General features: G+C 35.8%; 1 protein-coding gene across 1 annotated transcript; it reads right to left on the reverse strand.

Moving 5' to 3' along the window:
• Window positions 1-12853: 12853 nt before the first annotated feature.
• On the reverse strand, window positions 12854-21685 carry LOC143746901 (transforming growth factor-beta receptor-associated protein 1). The gene is made up of 11 exons (XM_077239138.1): window positions 20687-21685; window positions 20083-20277; window positions 18841-18995; window positions 17760-17842; window positions 17153-17497; window positions 17007-17064; window positions 16776-16919; window positions 16297-16437; window positions 13909-14068; window positions 13268-13689; window positions 12854-13178 (listed from the first exon to the last, which is right to left on the reverse strand). The coding sequence occupies exons 1-11, from the start codon at window positions 21348-21350 to the stop codon at window positions 13032-13034; spliced, it is 2514 nt and encodes an 837-aa protein (XP_077095253.1). The 5' UTR covers window positions 21351-21685; the 3' UTR covers window positions 12854-13031.
• Window positions 21686-22557: the final 872 nt, after the last annotated feature.

Consider the following 22557-nt stretch of genomic DNA (forward strand, 5'->3'; position numbering starts at 1 on the left):
GGATCTGCCCTTATGTTGTTAAATTTTGGTTATTTCAAAAAATTCATAATAAATAATTATAAAGCAAGATGCCCTGTTGAAATATAAATACAATTTTAATATAAATCTATGTTGTCTCTAGAATGTGTTAGTAAAAATATCGGCTACTTATTGATGTAGCTGTGGATTCTACATCTACTGTCATCAGTGTTGGGGGTAACTTATTACAAGTAACTTGAGTTACGTAATCAGATTACTTTTTCAAGTAACTAGTAAAGTAACGCATTACTTTTTCAATTTACAACAAAATATTTGAGTTACTTTTTCAAATAAGTAATGCTAGTTACTTTTTCACATTTATTGACTGACAGCTCTCCTGTCCCAATGTTGAGAGAAATAAAGTGAGGTGTTGTGTGCATTTGCATTGAACATGCATTTACTCATCTCACTTGCACAAAAACATTCAGTATTCCTCAAAATGAATAAAAACAGTCAAATGCAATCTCAGAATTTTGTGCAAAAGTTTTATAATTAACTATGTTAAATTACACAAATATACTTTATGTATTTAATCTCACTTTATTAACCAATGTCTTTGCTGCTGACCTACAATGATCTAATTCAACCATACTAATAAGCAAAAATGACTTTAGATTAGGTTTAGAAATAAGAGTGTTGAACTTCCTTCTCCTGTGTCCTATTGTTATTTAATCAAGAAAAGCAGCAGCTGAAAGGTTTGTTTGAGCGGCGCCCTCTACTGTACAGTAGTAAATATGCATTTCCTTCAGCCTTAGGCTTATTCATTTAACTTTTGATGTGAAAGAGCCTTAACCATTGGCAAAAATAGATTGTTTTAGCTGTTATTAAAAAACAAACAAACAAGCCCATGCAGGTGAGAAAAAGTAATGCAAAAGTAATGTAACGCATTCTGTCCATAAAAAGTAACTAAGTAACGTACTTAGTTACTTTTTTGGGGAGTAACGCAATATGTGCATTATGCATTACTTTTAAAAGTAACTTTCCCCAACACTGACTGTCATGATTGTGAGAAGAACGTGAACGTGCATGTCTTCCATCTCATCTCACGTTACATCTTCTCTGCCAATCATCGTGGAGAATGACTCTCTCTCACAAGCACAAGTTAACGTTACTTTTGTATGTTATATGTCATCTTTGTATGTTTTGCATGAAAAAAAAGAAAAGAAAAAATGTAACGTTCCTTCTGCGGAGCTTGGTCAGTTGTTTCCAAGCTGAGGTCGAACGTTTAGCAATAAAGTAATTCAGGTCGTGTCAAAAAGTTGTTGGTCTAGATAAATAGCTGTATTTTGTATGTTTGACTATTTTTGTATGAAAATTATCTTCCAAATACGAAAATTTTTAGCTTCTGGTATGATATTTGCAATACTTGGGTATTTCCAATCTGGCAACATCACACCATAGGCTCCGCCCACTGTTCAGTTGCTGTTTTTAAAGGACAATTCCGGCCAAAAATAAACCTAGGGCTAAATAACACGTTTTCATGATAATCTAATGTGGTCTAGTTTGAACGTTAGTTTTAGTTTAACCACAGATTAGCTTATAACGCTAGTGTATGGGGCATAGAATAAGTAAAAATAAAAATCGCTAGATAATACCACTAACAAGGCTCAAAATAGCCCCACACTAACACAGTAGCATAATTAGGGTCTCTACCTGCAAACCGAATCTTTGAGAACTTTTTTAAGTGTATAGACAGTTTAATAAGAAGATACTTTATAAAGACAGTACACTTCGCGTATACCATAGATACACTATGTCGCCTTGGCTACGGCAGTTCATAGGAACGAATGCGTCAATAGAGCCGCCATCATGGAACAGGGGATCCCCTCATCTTTAATTCATCAGCGTCAATGTAGGAAAAGGTCTAACGGAAATAAAATCACCATAAATCGTCATGAATGCGATTTTTGTTGTTGTTATTTTGGTTTGTACCATCATCCATGAATTCAGCGTTACCTAGCTACTTCCTATGACAAGACCCCTGTTCCAAGATGGCGGCGGATTTGACGCATGCTTAGAACCCCAAGGCTATGCGCGTATACAAGCAGGAGCCATCTTTGGAAAATCTACCAATCGAACCACGAACGCCGTGCTACGTGAGCTGAACTGTGACTATCGACCAGCACGTAGCACAGCGTTCGTGGTTCGACTGGTCCCGCATGATCCCATAAGGGAACGTCTGGCAATTCCACCAAGGGGTTAAAACGTATCATTTATTATAATATAATTTGATAAATAAAATAAAAAACATTTGGTGAATTGCAGAATTACAGGAAGGTATTGGCACAATTTCACCTGTAAAAAGTCAGTCTGGTAACTATACCTGGCACAAGCTTTGGGACATGAAAAATAATCCTTTAGGTGAATCACAGCCTAATGTTTTTATAAAAAAAAACTAATTGTGTACTGTGCATACCGGGAGCTATTGGCACAATTTCAGCTGTTGTAAGTCAGTCTAGTTAATAGGAACTACAACCTTTGAAACATGTGTCGTGGAAATTATTAATATGTACACCGTATACAATCTACTTAATCTGACTTCTTCACCACGGACAATTTAAACAACTTGCAGTTGTTAAAATTATCTTACAATACAATACAATACTTCCCTGAATTAAGGTGACGGCATCCCGTCAAGAAGCTACTATCACTACCTCAATCACACATATGTTCTATTGTTGGCTTTTGATCGTAGAATCTTTAGTACTTCTATTACTACCTCAATCATACATGGATGTTCTGTTGTTGTCTTTTGAGTGTAGAATCTTTAGTACTTCTATTACTACCTCAATCATACATGGATGTTCTGTTGTTGACTTTTGATCGTAGAATCTTTAGTAGGCTACTTCTATTACTACCAAAATCAAACATGGATGTTCTGTTGTTGTCATTTGAGTGTAGAATCTTTAGTACTTCTATTACTACCTCAGTCATACATGGATGTTCTGTTGTTGTCTTTTGAGTGTAGAATCTTTAGTACTTCTATTACTACCAAAATCATACATGGATGTTCTGTTGTTGACTTTTGAGTGTAGAATCTTTAGTACTTCTATTACTACCAAAATCATACATGGATGTTCTGTTGTTGACTTTTGATCGTAGAATCTTTAGTAGGCTACTTCTATTACTATCTCAATCATACATGGATGTTCTGTTGTTGTCTTTTGAGTGTAGAATCTTTAGTACTTCTATTACTACCAAAATCATACATGGATGTTCTGTTGTTGTCTTTTGAGTTTAGAATCTATTTCTCAGCTGCGCAGCATATACCTGACACGACTTCCAAGTTGCTCTTTGTAGAAAGGAAGTTTTATTCACAGGCGGGAGATCACTGGCCACAACAACCAAGTGAGTCTCAATGAATAGAAAGACATGTATATTTATATCATATAGTTGAGTAAAAATCACTGTCACTCAAGTCTTCTTCACTGTCATTTGTTCTGGTGATTGGTTTGTAATGATCTAAGCTAATCATGTGACTGTTAGTTCTACTGTGTTAAGCACTTTTTGTTTAAGTATATATGACCTTTGCCCTGAGCATCCTTAGTCTGCATTTCTCTATACATTTAATGTTGAAAATACCTTTTACATAAAATATTTCAATCACACAAGATTAAAGATTTTTTTATTATTATATATGTGTGAGCGAGTTTGAGTGTGTGTGTGTGTTCTCTGTGTGTGCATGTGTGAGTGTGTGTACGTGAATGTGTTTACTAATCTATCTACAGAAATGTCCTAAAAAATAATTGTTTACTGTAAATACATGAAGGGAGGTATTGGGAAAAAATCCCCTGTAAGTCAGTCTACTACCAATACAATCAAGCATTGGATCTTGAAAATGTCTGTTTTTGAATGTTGAAAGTAATTTAAATTAATACAAATTATAAGTTTTTATACAAATTATACAAATTAGACGTTGCCTTAGGGATCAGGGGCTGTGGTAACGCGTCAAAGCATTCTATTATAAATATGCACCTTAATGCACGTAGGTTATTTTGAATTAATAAATGTCGATATACAATGATTAATGTTAAAACTAATCGCGGTGTTGTTGATATAGTTTTTAGACTGCTGAACAGTGGCATGGAAAACTAACTTTATCACGCTCCGAGAGCCCTCTAGTGGTCGGGAGCATTTCCGTTGTGTCTCAGCTTATTTCGTTGTGTTGTACATTTTCCGTTGTGTTGTGGATTCATTTCGTGTTGTGGCTCATTAAACAGCTCGTTTGCCTAAGGATCGCATAGACAGTAGAAGGATCGGCATCAGAAACAAGTGGATGATTAATTTTTAATGGCCTCCAGATCGCCTCAGAAGATTATATATATTAGTGTAGGGGCGCTGATACTGTTTCCTATGCAATGATGTTAGCCAATCATAACTGATTATTTCAGACAGTGTCAGACTGAGGGTTGAAATTATTATTATTATTTTTTTTGCACATAATTAGTATTTGTGCATTTGACTTTATCAACATTATAAGTGAAACTCAAGGACCATTAAAATAAAAAATAAAAATATCATGACCCCTTTAAATGGTTAAATGTTCATAGTTGTACTTTACATTGGAAAAGTAATAGGATGTACAGACTAAAACAATTCTTGCATTTGTCTGGCTAGATAATGTTAAGAGGGAGAGACACCGGTATTTGGTGCTGATTTTACATTTACTCTGCAGACCTTAAAGATATAGGCAAACATGCACACTTTAAAATGATTATGAGATATGAAAATATCAATGATTATTATTCACTGGTTAATGGAGGCTGTAGTTATTCCAAAGTTGACATGGTGCAATATTCTTTTTGAAATGGTACATTAATGCTTTAATAATGTGTGTTACAACTTGCATTTCCTCTTTTAATAAACAGTTAGATGCCATTTAATTAACCATACTGAAGCAATACCTACATTGTGGGACAAAAAAAACATTTATTTGTGGGCTAATGCATTTATAAATGATGCCAGTCATAAACAGCTGGAGTCCGGATGAGTAGACAGGTCCTCAGCGGAAAGTCTGGGCTAATATAGGAGCTTGGCACAAAACTATAAGACAACCTCAAGAGTATTTGACTGTGAGAACTGCAGTGATCTCTGTAATTTCAGCATGTGCCAAAGTTGCTCTTTAGGAACCACAACTGATGACCTGTTGACTTTTAAGAACCACATGTAAGATGGTCTCCTCTGCCCCACATAATGATCTCTTCTGAGGTTTTTCCTCAATAGCAACATTCTGGCCTCAAATCAGAAGTGGACAACACTATGACGTTTAGTGTTCCAGAACGAGCGAAATTCCTTTTTGTTAAATTTTTCCTGTATGCTGCAGCCCTGTGTTGTGTGATAAGACATTTTTGAGAATTAAATAAATTTGAGTTTGTTTTTGGTATAGCTTTAAAATATAAGGAGTGATGCATTTTTAAAAGAGTCACTTTTAAGGTGTTTATGTCGGTTTAAGGGGACACCTAGGCTATTTGTAGTGATATATGAATAAATTCAGAGAGGGCAGTTTGTGGTTTTATGGTGTACAAATAGAACAGCTGAAACCACAGGGCTAAACTTGCCAGTAACGTGGGTTTAGAGCCTTTGGTAAGTTAATTTGGTCAAAATTCAGCTATTAGTGGTAGAAATAAAACTTTAAATTTCCTCTTCTACAGATGTTCCAACTTAGAACTGACAATTGCAGACAAATTACCTTCAGAAGATTTTCTTACTTGGTTTGATTTGCTTTTCCTTAAAAATATGTTACTCCATTAAAATATCCGCTCATTCATCCACAAACCAGAGCAGGTGGCCAAGATCCAAACATTTCATCTGGACAGGTTTTCTTTATCCTTCATCACCACTTAAAAGGCAAATTTGCTTGAAAATAAACTCCTTTGCTTGGTTTCTAAACATGGCAGCATTGCATAAACTACCTAAGGTTGAATATTATATAAATGTGATGCTTTTGGTGGAATTCAGAAATTATCTTCTTATTTAGCAGAATATAAATGCACTCTTTAAAGGCCCATTGTTAAGTGCCTTTTGTTTTTTTTCCAACAGTTTAAACATTAAAGGTCAATTGAAGATTTGTATCAGTGTTAAACTACATTTACTGGCTTCCGGCTGTGGGTTTGTTACATTGAAATAGCCAAATTATATCGTTGGATCTTGGAAATCCACTGTAATCTATACATTTACCCTCCATTATCTTTTCTAAGTTCCGTGACATTTCTGAAACGCCCTTTCCAAATTAAAGGACAGAAATGCGCCAGAGCCTGACATTATGAGCCGTGTGCTTTTTAAAGCAGCGCCTACTCAATCTCCATCTATCTTAATGTGAGATAAGCGTCTGACAGTAAACTTCATGCCAACTGCTCGTTATTGTGAATATACACTATTAGTACTAATATACTAATAACTATTTCTGAAATTTCTAAACTGTGACAGGTTACTCATGAAATCTTTGCATACTTAAGACATAATCCAACAATCATAGACTTGGATAAAGAAGAACACAGTTTTTATGCTACTAATAAATCATGATTGTGTCTCTGACATTTATATAGAGCTGTTCCTTGCTTTTTTATAAGGTCACATCTTTTCTCAGCCAACAAAGTCTCCAGCGCAGTTCAATTAAAACACACTCGCCCACTGTGCCTTATTAAAATTAGCTTGATGTATAGGAGATAAGGATGAAAATTATTATGAAAGATTCACCTTTTGGACAATGTTTAATATGAATAGTTAAACAGCTGTACTGATACTGATACAACTGCTTCGGCATAAACACACACACACACACACACACACACACACACACACACACGCACGCACGCACGCACGCACGCACACACACACACACACACACACACACACACACACACACACACACACACACACACACACACACACACACACACACACACACACACACACACACACACACACACACACACACACACACACAGGAATAATCAAGGATTTCAACAAATAGGTTAAACAGAGATATTCACTCGTATTCATATCATTTTTTCAAATTTTGAAATTTCAATTAAAAGCCAGGGTGTTGTAAAACTTTTCATTGTGCCAGGGCTCAACATATGTGTGTTCATGGGAACTTTATGAAAATTGATGACATGCGTGAACATTACTGTGTGGTACTGTGTTTGGGGCTTCATAATTTCTCAGCATGTGCCACTGGGAATTGCTTGTACGTAGTTCCTATCCCACCATGCTGCGTTTTGTTTGGGTGTGTTCTTTTGTGGAAGCTGATGTTTCTGAATTTCTAATTACTGCATGGCTGATGCTGTTTGTAGGTTCTTAAGTGTATGTCAAGGAATGTCCAGCCTTTAATCAGCAGCGTTATATTTCGGATGAATCCGCAGAGTTGCTGTTAAAGTGTTTTAGAGTAAATGTTCTAGGTCAGAACATGTTAAACGATTGATTCTCTTCATTGTTTATCTATTTTTTACTCACGAAGAGTACTTTTATTTTTTTTAAAAGTCGTGTTGATTATCATAATCATTATAGTAATTATTGTCTGAACTATCATACTACTTTAGCATAAGCAATTGTTTGCTGGTGCAGATCTTAATTGCAAAAGCATATATGATGTCCCAATTTTTCGCCTTTACAGACAAAGTGATCATTCTAAATTAGACTGTAGACACCCAAATACTGAGTAGACTTGTGGCAATGTACAACTTTTTTTTCTTTTTTTTAACAACTTATATATGTAATGTGTTTGACCTTTTGATGCATTCATTAATAAATGTGTTTTAAAAGTCACAACAGTGACCACTGTAGTAATTCGTACAATTAGGATTGTAATAGAAGATAATTTGTAAGTAAGCAAAAAGGATTCACTTTTAAACCACTATCCAACAACCATATTATGAACTTATAAAATAACATACTATGATCTGAAATTATGATCTGTATTACCAAAATTATTCCTTTGATCCTATTCTATTGATCATTATATATATTCTAAGAAATGTTTTGTACTTCACTTTCATCAGCCATGCTGAATTTGTCTTATACATAAAAAATAAAAAAATAAAAAAATTACAATGACATATAACGTGGAGAATCGTATGGAATTATATGTATGGGTAAACGATGGGGATTTTAACCACCCTGAATGGTTAAAAATGACTTTTAACTGTAGTGGAGGATCATAACACACCAACTATAACCAAGGATAACAATGCCACAATGTGGACTTTCATGAGTCAGCAAAAGCAATTGCTTTCCTTCCCAGAAGCTGGGATGCAGTAGGGTTAGGAAAACTACTTTAAATGTATATTACACTCGGGTCCTCAAGTTCAAACGCCAGCCAAGGGAACCACCCTTGACCATACACTCGGTTTAGTGCCAGCATGGCAATATTGTTTTACGATTCCAAAATCTGTAAATTTCCTGACCTATTATATAATATTTAAACTCAATAACTTAATTTTCTCATAATTAATAGATTTGATCTAAGAGTTTTCTATGGACAGCAACCAATCTCATGGAGCCATTAGTTCTTATAGACCCACTCATTATGTTAATAACCCGTAAGTAGAAGATAAACAGGTTTCCATTTGAGTACAGGAGTATGGCGTGTTCATGAATCTATATTTACTTCTCAAAAACATCTGCATTCAAAAGGCCCCATTTACTGCAAGATTAAAGCCAGTTCACCTTGCCAGCTTGCATAGCTCTTCTGCATACTAAACACATTTTGTTTTAGCCTTTAAATAGCACTCTGATGACGAATTGGTAGGCAGCTAAAGTTTGACATCCATTGTTACATGTTAATTAGACTAATTGCATGGCCGTCAAACATGCTAACAATGAGCATTCAGTCCATTGTGTGAGGGCATGACGGCTATACAAAGCAGAGTGTGCTGGGAATGAACAAATCCCATATGCCCTGCTGTGGGATTAATCTACACGCCACACTACAGGCCATGTCTGGGAGCCAGGATGCATGGTAAGAGCCTGTGGTCTTCGCTTCTCCACCGGTGTCTCCAGTGGTCTAGGCTGTGACTATCCCCTGGTGGCCTGGCTCCAAAACCGAAGGTAAAGAAAGCTATGGAAATAACAGCGTTGCTTATAGAGGTTGAAAATAGATATGTTTTGATCATCCTTTGAGCTATTTTTCTCGGACTTACACGCTATAGCATTAGTTTCTTCAAGGAAACTGCAAATTAGAGATGGTTCTATCTTTATGCTTTTTTGGTACCTCACCATTATCGCTATCCAAAGGTTGCTATTCCCCTTGTGTCTCAGCAACCACTTTGGCCATAAAAATGTGTCATAAATATATGTTGCAATCATTTGTGGCGAATTTGCCAAAAGTGTCCGAGATGCACTTCCTCTGATATATATGGTTGTATTTAAGCAGCTACCTGCATGCTACCAGTATGATCAGCCCATTCTCATCCCTAGGCGTCATGAAACTGACGCCCTGGGAATCATTTTGACCATGCTTCAATATTCGACGCTTTAGGCACCCTTTAGCGTCAGTTACATGACGCGATCCTATAGGGCGTCATCTTACTGACGCTTTACCTTTAACGTCAGTTAGATGACGCTATCTAATCCTAACCCTACCCCAGACCTAAACCTACCCGCGTCATCTAACTGACGCTTAGGTAAAGCGTCAGTAAGATGACGCCCTAGGATCGCGTCATGTAACTGACGCTAAAGGGTGCCTAAAGCGTCGAATATTGAAGCATGGTCAAAATTGTCATTTTAGTGACGCCTTGGGGTGAGAATGCGTTGGTATGATGCACAGTGTGATGCGTTTTTGTTCTGATGCCCAACAGATGTCTCAGGATTATTGCATGTTGGCATCCATGGCACCAACAGCTGACTGAGCATTTCTGTGTTTTTCTTAAAGATGTAGTTCACCCAAAATAAAAATTCTGTCATTATTAACTCACACTCAGTTCTTTGAGTTTTGAACACATTTCAAAACCTATATGTTGGTATTTTTCCAGAGGAACCCAAACACAAAAGTTCATGGTGTTGAAGAGCTGTCAAGCTCCAAAAAGGGAAGAAAAACAAGTAGCTGACTTGTCTTCTGAAGCCAAATACTGAAATTTAGAAATTCAAAATGGATTCTTTTTACCTCTGGCAAAAATTGTATATAGCTTATGTCCATGTCTAGAATAAAAATAATAGCACATTAATGTGATGATATACATTCTTTTGGAATGACATTCTCATATTATATTATTATAATATAATTTTGTATTTTTTATTGTGCAGGTTAATGACACAGGTTTTACTATATACAGTATATATTTATATATATATATATATATACATTTACATAATGTTACGAACAATATCTACAATGCACATAGTATCATAATTTAACCAATGTGTTTTCTTTATATTTCTTTACACACACTTAGTCATAAATCATAAAATGGCACCACTTAATTTTTATTCCCATTAAATTCATCCATGTATAAACACAAAGTATAAAACTGAATCTGTTTTGAAATGCAGGGTACGTTTCCAATGCATTTCGAAATATCTACTGAATGTTTTGAAGTAAACACCAGCATTTTAGATGTCTGCTTTTATATTTAGAAGCATGAAAGGAACATGTATTTGTTTTTTCCTCCTTTCCTCTGTCTGTGGTGTAGATATTTATAAAGAGGGACCAATGCCTGGTTCTCTACCACAATTTGTTCTGGAACTGTTGATTTTTGCATCCATCCTGTTTCCTCAAGTGTAAAATGGCCATCTGTGCAGAAGCCTTTAAAGATCCCGGGCTCCTCTCCAGGGGACATGCTGACCGGCCATATAAGCAAGTTTCTGCACCAGATTGCTTTATTATTTGAGTATTGGTGAGAATAAAGAACATCTGAAAGGTCAAATGAAGCTAGTTTAAATCAAACCTAAAAGTGCTGCAAAACTGCAAGCATGGGTTTGTAGTCTGCTTAGCCATGAACTGTCAAAACATTGAATGTCCCAAGAGGCAGCTATCAAAGAAGGGAGGGATCCTAAAGTAAACTCAGAGTCCACCCAAATGACCATCGGCTACAAATGGACGGTTTTAACCGGGGGCAGAATGAGTCACAGTCAGTGTGGTCAACACATAAATACAGTATGAATATTATACACTCTTTGTTGCACACATATGCACATACTTCATGCATAATCACTTTGTTTGCCCTAATGCACAATTGCACACTAAAGCATGTGTGCAAACTGTTTGTATTGTACTTCACACATAGCAAACGAATAACATTCTGTCTGGGTTAGTTTTTACCTAATTTTGTTAATTTTCTATATATTTTACTTAACGAAACTGATGCCTATTAGGGACAATTAAAACTTTTTGTTTGTTTCATTGTGACATTATTTTAGTAACAATTTAGCACATTTCGCAACAATCCTCATTACCATGTAAAAAGAAATCTAATTTTCATTACTGGAATGTGAAATATTTATATATCATAGTGGTATATATTTGTTCTATTGCCTTTAATTTTTGCTGATTAAAATTAAAAGAACACCATTGGAATCACTATTTAGATCTCAAAACTGCATAAAGGTCATGTCAATTTGAGAAATAATGTTATAAATTTAATAATGTTTTGTGAGATTTGTGAGAAAATACACGTGCTCTCAAAATGCATTACTTTGGCTAATTTGGCCTATGAATAATGCTTATGAACACAATTCATATAGACACTACATATATATATTTACATACAAATAGATAGTTTTTCACATTAATCTATATTTAATCTTTGTTTAAACTCCACTTAAAGCCAGATAGGAAGAGAGTATAGCAAGACATTTATTCAAAACAGGAATGGAAGCAGAAGACTTCATGCAACAGTGATTCACTTTGATATATTACAGTCTGTTCGGTATATGATTCACGTGTATAACATATTCGAGGTGTTTTTCTCATTTATTTTTTCATGTCCACAAACTAAACAGTCTGGTCTAAGAATTTGTCCACATAAGGTGGCTTGTCTGGAGAGCACCATCATGTCCTGAAGTGGTGTGTTGCCTGGGTTTGTCAGGCTGCCAGTTCCACACCATGCTTGGGCTAGAAGCAGACAGAGCTGAGCCAACCATGTCGACTTGTTTATTATATAGTTTGTTCTCTGGCACTTATGTCGAGGACTATAGTATGCAAAGCTGATTTCAGCTGAGTCATAAGACATAAAGCCTCAATGAATCTATATGAAGCATGAATGAACATGGTTGAAAAGAATAGTTTATTTTTATTTATACTGGCATGCCTAGGCTTTGGCTTGTACTTGTATGTCAGTTATTTGCAGAGAAAGTGCATATTTAAAAAAACATTAATGCCAAAAATGATTTTATTTGAAATTTGATATTAAGACTTTGATTCAGCAAGTATGCATTAAAATGATCAAAAGTGAGAGTAAAGCCATTTATAAATTTTCACAATATATATATATATATATATATATTTTTTTTTTTTTTTTAAATAAATGCTGTTCTTTTGAACTTCATATTCATCAAATTATCATTTTTTATCATTGAGGATAATAATAAATGTTTCTTGAGGAGCAAATCAGTTTAGAATGATTTCTGAAGGATCATGTGACACTGAAGACTGGAGTAATGATGCTGAAAATTCAGCTTTACCTTCAGAGGAATAAATTACATTATAAAATATATTGAAATAGAAAAAAATTAAATTTAAAAGACTTATTTGAAATTGTAATATTATATATTGAGTCCTACAGGAAAATATAAATTTTACAGTATCATCCCAGCTACTGTATATTGTGGTGTAGTAAAAGTGCATTGTAGGCCTATGTACAGTTGTTGTGGTTTCCTGGTGGTGTTTGTGGTTTTCCTGTTTTGGTGTTTGTGGCTAGCTTAGCTTGCGCCATATATTCTCAGCAATTTGTCCTAGTAATTGCCTTGCTGTCAAGTAATTACAGTCTTTATTGTAAGCAACCTAGTAAGGCAGCATCTGCTAGGAGAATAAAAGCAGTGTAAATGGGAATAGGTGTGAATAATAGTGTGTCTGTTGTTCAGTGACCGCTTTCAGCACCATGACAGGAAATGTGTGTCAGCTCTCCTGTCGGCCTGCGCAGGAACTCGGGCCCTGTTAGACATTTCTGGCATGAACGGCAAACACATCCTCTGTCAACTCTGATTTTTTCATGCGTTGCTTCCATCTGGGAGCATAAAGAATTACATTAGTAATACTGAATATTCGAGATGCTCTTTTTTCATTTTAAATGGCTTCATTTAGAGTATGTCTCACCCAGGCATGCTTGTGTCTTAGAGTTTCCACCCTGGCTAGGCTCATCTCCAGACCTCTCATTCTTTTGTCATGCACCGTTCGTCTCATTGATTCACACAGGAACCGCAGGACCAGTTTGAGAGACCAGGAGCCCGGCAGCACCCTCAACACACTGACTAAATCAAAAGACGCTGCATTTTGGTTCAGCAGGTCCACGGCCGCGATCACATGATGAGTGGACTCGAGGTAGATTTGAAGCAGGGTGAGGAACATTCCCTGTGTGAACTTCCCATCTCGTCCAGCAGAGGTCCTCCAACAGTAGCTTGCAGCAGCCTGCTGGTCTTTTTCTTCATAGACCAAAACCTGCAGGGCCTTTTTGTGTTTACCAGATTTCCCAAGCAAAATTGCTTTCTCCACATGAAGAGACGAGGATGTTATTTGCTCTGTGACAATGGAGGGTATAGCGGTTTATTTCAACCATGGACTCTTTGTATAAGGAACTGAAAACAAAATTTGAAGTACACTCTCAGAAAAAAAGTTACAAAAGCTGTCACTTACAAAAAGTACACCTTTTTTACCTTAAGGCTATGCCCCAGTGACAGCTTTTCTACATTTTTCCTGACAGTGTATCAAAGGTCTTTATCCGCATGTGTTGTGCTCACCATATATAGTATCAGCATTATATAAAGAAGATTGCCATAGTAACATCTGTAGTTTATGTCTCATCTCTTCCCTGCTGGTGTCATTACTGTAGTCACCCTCGATTGAGTGCAGTATCCATTTGACGTATGATGAGATGAGCATGGCATGATGCTTTTCCTCCTGCGAATAGAAAATGTGCTTCTTAAATGGAATTTTCAGTCAAGGAAAACTGACATTAAAGGAGTCATGTCATTTATCATTACAAACAGTTTGTCACTGAGGTCCACTTATAATGTCTTTTGCATTGTAGTTTTTCACAATTATTTTTCACCCTCTTACCTACATATGTGGAGCTTGTGTAAGGCTGGGCAAGGCTTGGGCCTTGTCCCAAATAGCACCCTAAACACACGGGCACACTTCTGAAACCCCAAATGAAAAATGGGACACAGTCTTGTGGACTCTTGTGGACACAATCAAGTGCACATGAGATATGCCATTTGGGACAGGGCCTTAGCCTTCCCCTGGCCATGGACTTGAGACTAGCATGGAATTATCTCACTCAAAATATTGCCTGCTGTTGCTTCCGAATGCTTTTCGAGGGAAAAGCTGCCCATAACTGCTGGGATCAGTTTTCTTCATAATAATAGCAAATTGGCTAAACATATTTGGCAAACACTCCAGTGCGTATCTGTGTTTGCGCTCTGGAGAACGTCAAAGGTTTCTATTTACAACGTGATTTTGCAGCGTTGTGCAATCACACACATATCTGTCGATTTCTTGAACGCAATGGCCAATCCGACATGTTAAGTTTAATACTGAACCAAAACTCTGGTGTTTCGGAGTTCTACAAAGCACACAAATCCTCTCTTTATAATCAACTATTATGTAAATAAGAGATTCATTGTGGAGGCAGCTTCATTGATTATAACAGAACTTTGTGAGATCGCAATGAACTAAGATGAGAGACAGGTTTTTAGGCATCAGTCTGCTTGCTTGTCTGTTAAAATTAACAGTGATTTGTGAACAAATAACAATTTATCTGGAGAGTTAATGCTGGGATATGTAGGTTGTTGCTAGGCGAAACGTAACTTGAAACTATTTCAAGAAAATCTATTTAAATATGTTATTAAAGGGGAAGCGCATAGCCTTACACTGGAGTTGGCTGATCCTTCACATTATGCTCACTGACCATTTTTAAATAGTCCACATTTTGCTGCTGTGTAAAGATATAGCTATAAAGATAACTATAACGATAACTATATTAGTGTCCATAATAACGCACAACATCACTCTTTTTATTATAAGCACACTCTTCGGTTCTGTCATGTGCTGCTTTAAATGCTCAAGCTCTTTAAAGCAGGATACATTCTGATTGGCTGTCAAAGTTTTATTCATCAGCTTGAAAAAAGTTGTGAAAGTGATTCCAGCAATGTTGTTTCTCTGTGCCGGTATTGTTAGTTGTGATATTGACTCTGTTATTCTTTTAGATTTAGAACAATTTTTAAAACTGTATTTTTATTGTTGTATTTATGGTCACTGGTGTGAATGGGCCTTTATGTTGATTCATCCAAATTTTAGAGTTCTATTTGTTTAGTAACCATGGTGATTTCTGTTTGAAACTTGTTAGTCTTTAATTTAAGACTTAACTTTCTGTAATACGTTCCTGAGACTTAGAAATAATAGCATTTATCCAGCGTTCTCCTTATTACGTCACTGTGAATGAGCGGGTGAAGTTTCTGATCGCCCAGTGCTGATGTGTAAACGTGGATGGTTATGTGTTGATATGATGCCACAGAATTGCAGAAGTTCAGAACAAGTTTTTTTTTTTTTTGCAACTTAGTTTCAATAAATCTCTTTTTGGACTGAAGAGGAAGCATTTTTTATGAATGTTTAAAAAAATGTATACCAGTGTTTTCATTAACTAAACCTAAAACTATTACACATTTCTGTTCAGTAAAATAAAACTTAAATAAAATAAAAATATTATATGAAAAACTTATTTTAGTTGCCATTGCAACAGTTCTCATTTTACTTAAGTTAAAGTACTAAAAGTACAAACTGAAATAAAAGCAATGTGAATTTTCTTTTCTTTTTTTAACTATTAAAAATGACAAAAGCGCATAATATCACAATTACTAAAAATGTAACTAAAATTAAAACGAAAACTGAAAAAATAATGAATAAAATCTAATTTTAGATATTAATAGATATTATATACTTATTAAAATAATACTGTTTATATATATATATATATATATATGTGTGTGTGTATATATATATATATATATATATATATATATATATATGTGTGTGTGTATATATATATATATAAGCTTTTTTGTAATTCAAAGTAAATCTGATTCCTCATGACCCTACAAATCCTCATCAGGCTACAAGCAGAATAGTACCTTGCTGTGTAATTCATTGACTAAAAATTCCAAGTAAAGAATCATGGCAACTGCGTAGTTGGTGAGAATGGTAAGGACTTCCTCCGGAGCAAACATAATATGGCTGCTTGCATGCATCTTTGTAAAGATCAGTACTCCAGCCTATATTAAAATAAAGATCATGATTTAGAAGCATTTTAAACACATTGCTGGCAATGCAATAAATCAAATACTGTTCAAAATGCTGTTTGGGGTCAGAAAGATTTTCTTTTTTAAAGAAATCAATACTTTTATTAAGCAAGGACACGCTCAATTGATCAAAAGTGATAGTAAAGACTTGTACATTGTTACAAAAAAAATCTATTTTAGATAAATTGCTGTTCTACAGCTTGGTTGTTCAAATTCTTTTATATTGCCATGCCAGGGGCAAATGAGTAAACTAAACTAAATGAATTCTGTATAACTCTGCCCTCTGCTGTTGATAAACAGTATATACTTGCCTCTTGATCTCTCTGAAGAACCCAATCTACAAACTTCCAGATGATGGGTTTATGTTTCAGATTTGAGAGAGTATTAACTATATGCTGGAAGACATGGATGTGTAAGGGTTCTTCGCTCTGGTCCTCCACAATTTTAACCCAGGTCTGAAAAAAAAAAAAAAACTAGCTTACTTTCCTTCCTGATTCATCAATCCTCATCGCTCTTGATCTTTCAGTATGATTCAAAGATACCTGAATTGCATTGAAGTGCTGGCCTTGGCTTTGATAGAGCAATCCAAGTGTGAAAAACCTGAAATGGCAGGAAATTAGTTTGGCTCTTAAGTGCACTAGAAAATAACCTGTAAACGCTGAAGTAGCCTCAAATGATGAGAGCAAACCTTTTGTGTCGCTCCAAGTCAGGCACACACATTTGGAGGTTACAGTCATTCAGCGACGACACAAGCTGGTCCAGTTTTTCATATTCTGCTTGTTCCAAATACAGCTTAAAGAGCGCAGAGTCAATGTCCCGAGCACATATTTGGCCCTGTCCTGTTGGCCTGACTTCTCTCAAGAAGTCATCCAAAAAGCTTAGGTATTGCTGAAATGTCGGCCAGTCGTCTCGACTTAACATCCACAGGTCCTTGGCATTGCTGACTGCTGTTGTCTGAGGTGTAAAGTCTTCACTCACAACAGGCATAGCTGGATAAAGGCTAATGATTTCCCTTGGGTCTAGTTCACCTTTACTGGAAAATAAATGATTACACGGCACAAAGTTTTGGTTTCGGATTTACAGTACTTACAGTTTTCACTTAGAAATTGCTAGTAAATTTCACAATTAATGAACAGCAACACGTTGATTTATATATGTGAAATGGGAATGACTGAAATAGTATTTTCTTGTGAATGTACTCCAAAAATCTGTCATTTGCAGTATTCATGTATCTTTAAAGCAAAAGCTGTCAAACTGGTTTCCCAAATACAATTAAATGTTAAAGCATTACTTACATAAAAAGCTCCTTTGCCTCCACAAAAGCCTCTCTGTAGAACTTTATCATTCCAGATGTACAGATGACATTTTTATGTAGATCCTAAAAGTAAAGTGATGAATGGCATGAAGGATTGAGATATATGAGATCTATCTTAGCTGAGCTGTTGTTTTGTCATAACCATGTATCAGTTTCCTTTCCAATATATATATATATATATATATATATATATATATATATATATATATATATATACACACATGTAAAATAATGTTAAAATAATATTAAAATAAATATGTATATATATAAAATATTAAACTTAGAACACATTTAATTCTATAATCTTGTATACATTTGATGTGAGCTCATACATTCAGTCTGTGAACTAATGCATCTTTGATCTTTGCTTAATACCGTTGTAAGATGATTTTCAATCCTAATGGAATGACATCTGTGCATCTGGTTCAAGTGCTCGTATGAATTATCTTTGCTCAGTGTGTCTAAGAAGCTCAGGCACAGACCTACTTATTTTCATTGACCCCATGACACCATTAAAGGTATTATATGTGTGGTTTCTATGCTTTAAGCATTTATTCTCATTCTCATATGAATCTGTTTTTTAGAAAAATATACCCACCCATTAAACATAATCCATGTGTTAGCATATGATGAATTAATGAGGTATTATTGACACCAATGGGTCAAAGAGCGTAGTCCATTACCCCCTGCTGGTAAATGCGGTAACTACACCATTAATCTGTGTTGTTTCTTTTTTGATGACCATTCTAAAGTAGCAGTGTATGCTGAGAATATGTATGTATGTATGTTAAACAAAGGACAGCTAGGAAAGAAGAGAATCGATCATCTATCCATCTATCTATCTATCTATCTATCTATCTATCTATCTATCTATCTATCTATCTATCTATCTATCTATCTATCTATCTATCTATCTATCTATCTATCTATCTATCTATCTATTGTGCCATTGAATCATTATTAGTATTGTAGACTGCTTTGATTTACACTGGCTTATGGATTACATCTTTGTGGAGGATAAGACATAAATCCACTCTGTTTAGTACTTTATATAGTCTTACCTTATACAAATCATTTGGCAAGAGATCTTGAACCCTGTCCAGCAGTGTCAGGGCTTCATCAACTCTCTGTCTCTTAACCAGGTCTTGAATCTGATCCTCCAGTGGAACTGGTGACAGCCGGTGAATCTCTTTGTCAGCAACAACGAAAATACTTTCTATAAAGTGAAAGAGAAGTACAGAAGAAAGAGTTAGGAAATAGTTAAAAGTGTGTCATTAAATGAATGCATACTCAAAAGTATGACAAGATATATTACGTATTAGGGGCCGTAACCGTTGACAACTAAAACTGGAAAAAATGTGCTTTGGTCGTTCATTTACACAGCAATGGTGTTTGGGGGGGCTGAACGAAAACGGGTTTCAAAGTTAAGTTTTTGAACACGATGCCGTTATTGTTTGTATAAACTACAAAAACGTGAATTTGTGGAAATGGTGACATTATGCACATGCATATTACGTGTTCAATCTAAAGGCACTAATAGTGCATCTTTATAAAGTGACATCAACTACTGGCCTGACAGAATAATACAGCGTTTATAGTCCTTTTCACATATCTGTATGAACGGGAATCTTTTTGACAACGTTGCTCTCTGTACCTGAAAAACGCAAAGGAAAAAAGTTTCCATTTTAGTACATCATTGCAAACGTACACTTAGGGGCCATTTACACAACACCGTTATCAACTAAAAATTGAAAACTTTTCTATGGGTTTTGGTTGTTAGTTTACAAGACAACAGCGTTTTGGGGGCCTGAAAATGCAAACTTTTGAAAACAGGTTTCAATGTCCAAGTTTTTAAAAACTTTATCATAATCTTGTAAACTACACAAATGTGAATTTGTGAAAACAGTGAGGTAATGCGCATGCATATTACGTGTTCAGTCTGTAGACGCGTAGGGTCTCTTTACAAAGTGACATGCCAAATACTGGCCAGGCATGACCTACAGCGTTTTTAGTCGTTTTCCCAAATCCGTGTGAACAGGGATCATTTTGACAAAATTGTAGTCTGTAAACGAAAAACGCAAAGGAAAAACGTTTCAGTCTTTAGTACTACATCAGTACAAGTCAGTATATAAAGCAACACATTTTACTTCTGTGATGTGGCATATTTTGGGTGAAACAATATAATTAGACCATTAGATGCTATTTTTAAAACGTAGCAGAACTTAATATACGAGCAATCAAGAAGGATTATGGCGCCTCTGAACTGACTGATGAATGATTGATGTTGAATTGTAAAAACCAACCCTCTGTTGATACAAGAGATTTGGCACTTTGTAAAAGGACAGTTTGCTTCAGCTGTTGGTCCAGAATGCTGTAGATATGAACAGTCTGATTTTGTAGAGCCAGCACATATGGGAAATGCACTGCAGCGTCCACCACTCCATCAGGCCACTGTACAGGAGGATGCTGGGAAGTACCATTCCTCATCACAAACATGCCTGCATAACATATGGGCTGCTTTACTTTTTAAAGCAAATAATTAATTTGCACAATAATAAGCTCTCATGGGTCAATTGTTTCAATTAAAAAATTATAATAATAAAATTATAAAAAAATATTTTTTCAGAAGTTGCTCTTTTATAGTTCAAGTGTGTTAATATGGAGTTCTCTCTTTAGTATGAGTTATTTATTCTAAAATTCATTTGAACTAGGCCTAAATCATTGGAAATAAAAGGGAATTAAAAAGTAATAAACATTTAAATAAATTAGGCAATAATTTAAATACTGCTTTAATTGCTAAGGTGCATAACTGCTAAGAGAAAAAATGTAATGATAAATTTTTGAGTTTATATTTTTTGAATTCTTTTGTGTTTGACTCATATGAGATAAGGGTATAAAAATTCTCACCCAAACTTCCAGGCCCATTTAAAAGGAATTCTCCTTTTCCACATTTGTTGGCAATGATATTTTGTTTTCCCAGGTTATGTTGGAAAAGATCTAAGGTGGTTTGGCTCTGATAATCATGGAGAAAATATCTGTCGCAAGTGGCCACACACAGACACGTCCCATGCACAGCCAGAACTACAGGCTCCTGCGGCAGAGCCACCTGTCTCACGCACTCCCATCTGTCCACACACACCTTATAAATCCTCACTATTTTCCTCTTGGCCGAAGCTGTAATGAGTTCCACTGAATCAGTGTGAACCGCTGACTCACTGACATAGAAGAATGACACGTTCTGGATTTTCTTCAGGGTAGGAATGGGTTCCAGGGAGAACATGTTAAGCGCCGTAACTGAACCATCCCAGAGAACTAAGAGATGGTTCAGCAAAGGGACCGCCGTCAGCTGGCCGATTGCTCCGCTCCGGCCCATCTGTCTCTTCCCCACATCCCGCACTGAGAGGCTCTCTTCACCGCTCACGCTATTTACAGTGATGTACTCGATGAGTCCCTCTGTGGTCCCAATATAGAGGTTTTTACCAAAACACTCCAAACATTGAATGCTGGATTTGTCTCTGCCTCTCCCTGAGGGCATTTTTTGGAAGACTAGCACAGGAGTAAAGACTTTCATGGTTATTTTCTCTTAATTCAGCTCTCAGTGGCACTTAAAAATAAATGAGAAACCTAGTAAATATTGGGTAGAGAAAGAAAACAGCCTTCATTAGCTCAGAAATCTACATGCTGCAAACAAAGCAAAAACATTAGGTTAAATCATAAAAATACAACCAATTCAAATAATATTTCCCATACAGTGTTTGTTAGCCACAATGCTAAATGAAACGAATAAAGAGCGGTCTCACCTCATTAGTGTAGAAGCTGTCAGTGTTAGGGACGTTTCTTTGTTGCTCAAGTGTATTTTGACCTTACCATGTGACTCTCATCCTGGGAGGAAGTTGGTGTCAGCAGTTTTACTGCTTTTACTCTGATGTCTCTGAATAGGCTGGTTGCACAATGCCAAATATCCAAGAAAGACACAAAGACATAAAACCTTTGGTTAAAAATTCCTTGTATACCCTAGATCCAAGTTTTCCTAGAGTGGGATTATAGTTAAAGGTGCACTCAGTAATTATTTATAAATAAATCATTAATTTTTGACAAATATGTTTAAATATGTCTTCTACACTTAGGCTACATGAGATTATAGGTGTGTTCACACCATTATGATTACCATAATTACTACCTAGAGCTGTTGGACTCAATTAATAGACAAATCCACAATACAGTAGTATTAGTCAATGTGCCAATGCCTTTTAAATTGACTTATCTTATTTAAACAGGACAGACAATGTCCAGCTCTTTCCTGCATGCTACTTTAAACTGTATTTTAGGTCTGGTTATTTTCAGACATATTTTGCATTACCAATAGTCAATTATAGGAATTGCAGCAAAATATGATATAACAAGCTACGTCACTACTATATTTGAAGCCGTAGGCATGACGCTGCAGCGGTCAGATACAAGTTATAGCTCTCAAAAAATACGGAGTTTACAAGTTGTAATTACAAGTTCTACGAGTATGTGAATTCTTTTTACAAGTCAGAATCTTAAAAATTACAGTAATTCTGACATGGCGTAAACGCACCTCTACTCATTTTATTTTGGTAGTGAAACTTAAACAGAAAAGTCTCCCTGTAAAAACCCCATGAAATCAAGGTATTTTGTGTTCTTTTGTGACGTTTAGCGTTTATGCTAGTATATGCCACAACAAAATAGCCGTTCCCCTTCAGGGACGGACGCTGCGTGAAATCGCAGTGGGAACGCCCTCAGCGTGACGCGTC

This window comes from Siphateles boraxobius, unplaced genomic scaffold (genome assembly GCF_051911475.1).
Source record: "Siphateles boraxobius isolate OS27281-9 unplaced genomic scaffold, OSU_SipBor_1 22, whole genome shotgun sequence".
NCBI classification, from domain to species: domain Eukaryota; kingdom Metazoa; phylum Chordata; class Actinopteri; order Cypriniformes; family Leuciscidae; genus Siphateles; species Siphateles boraxobius.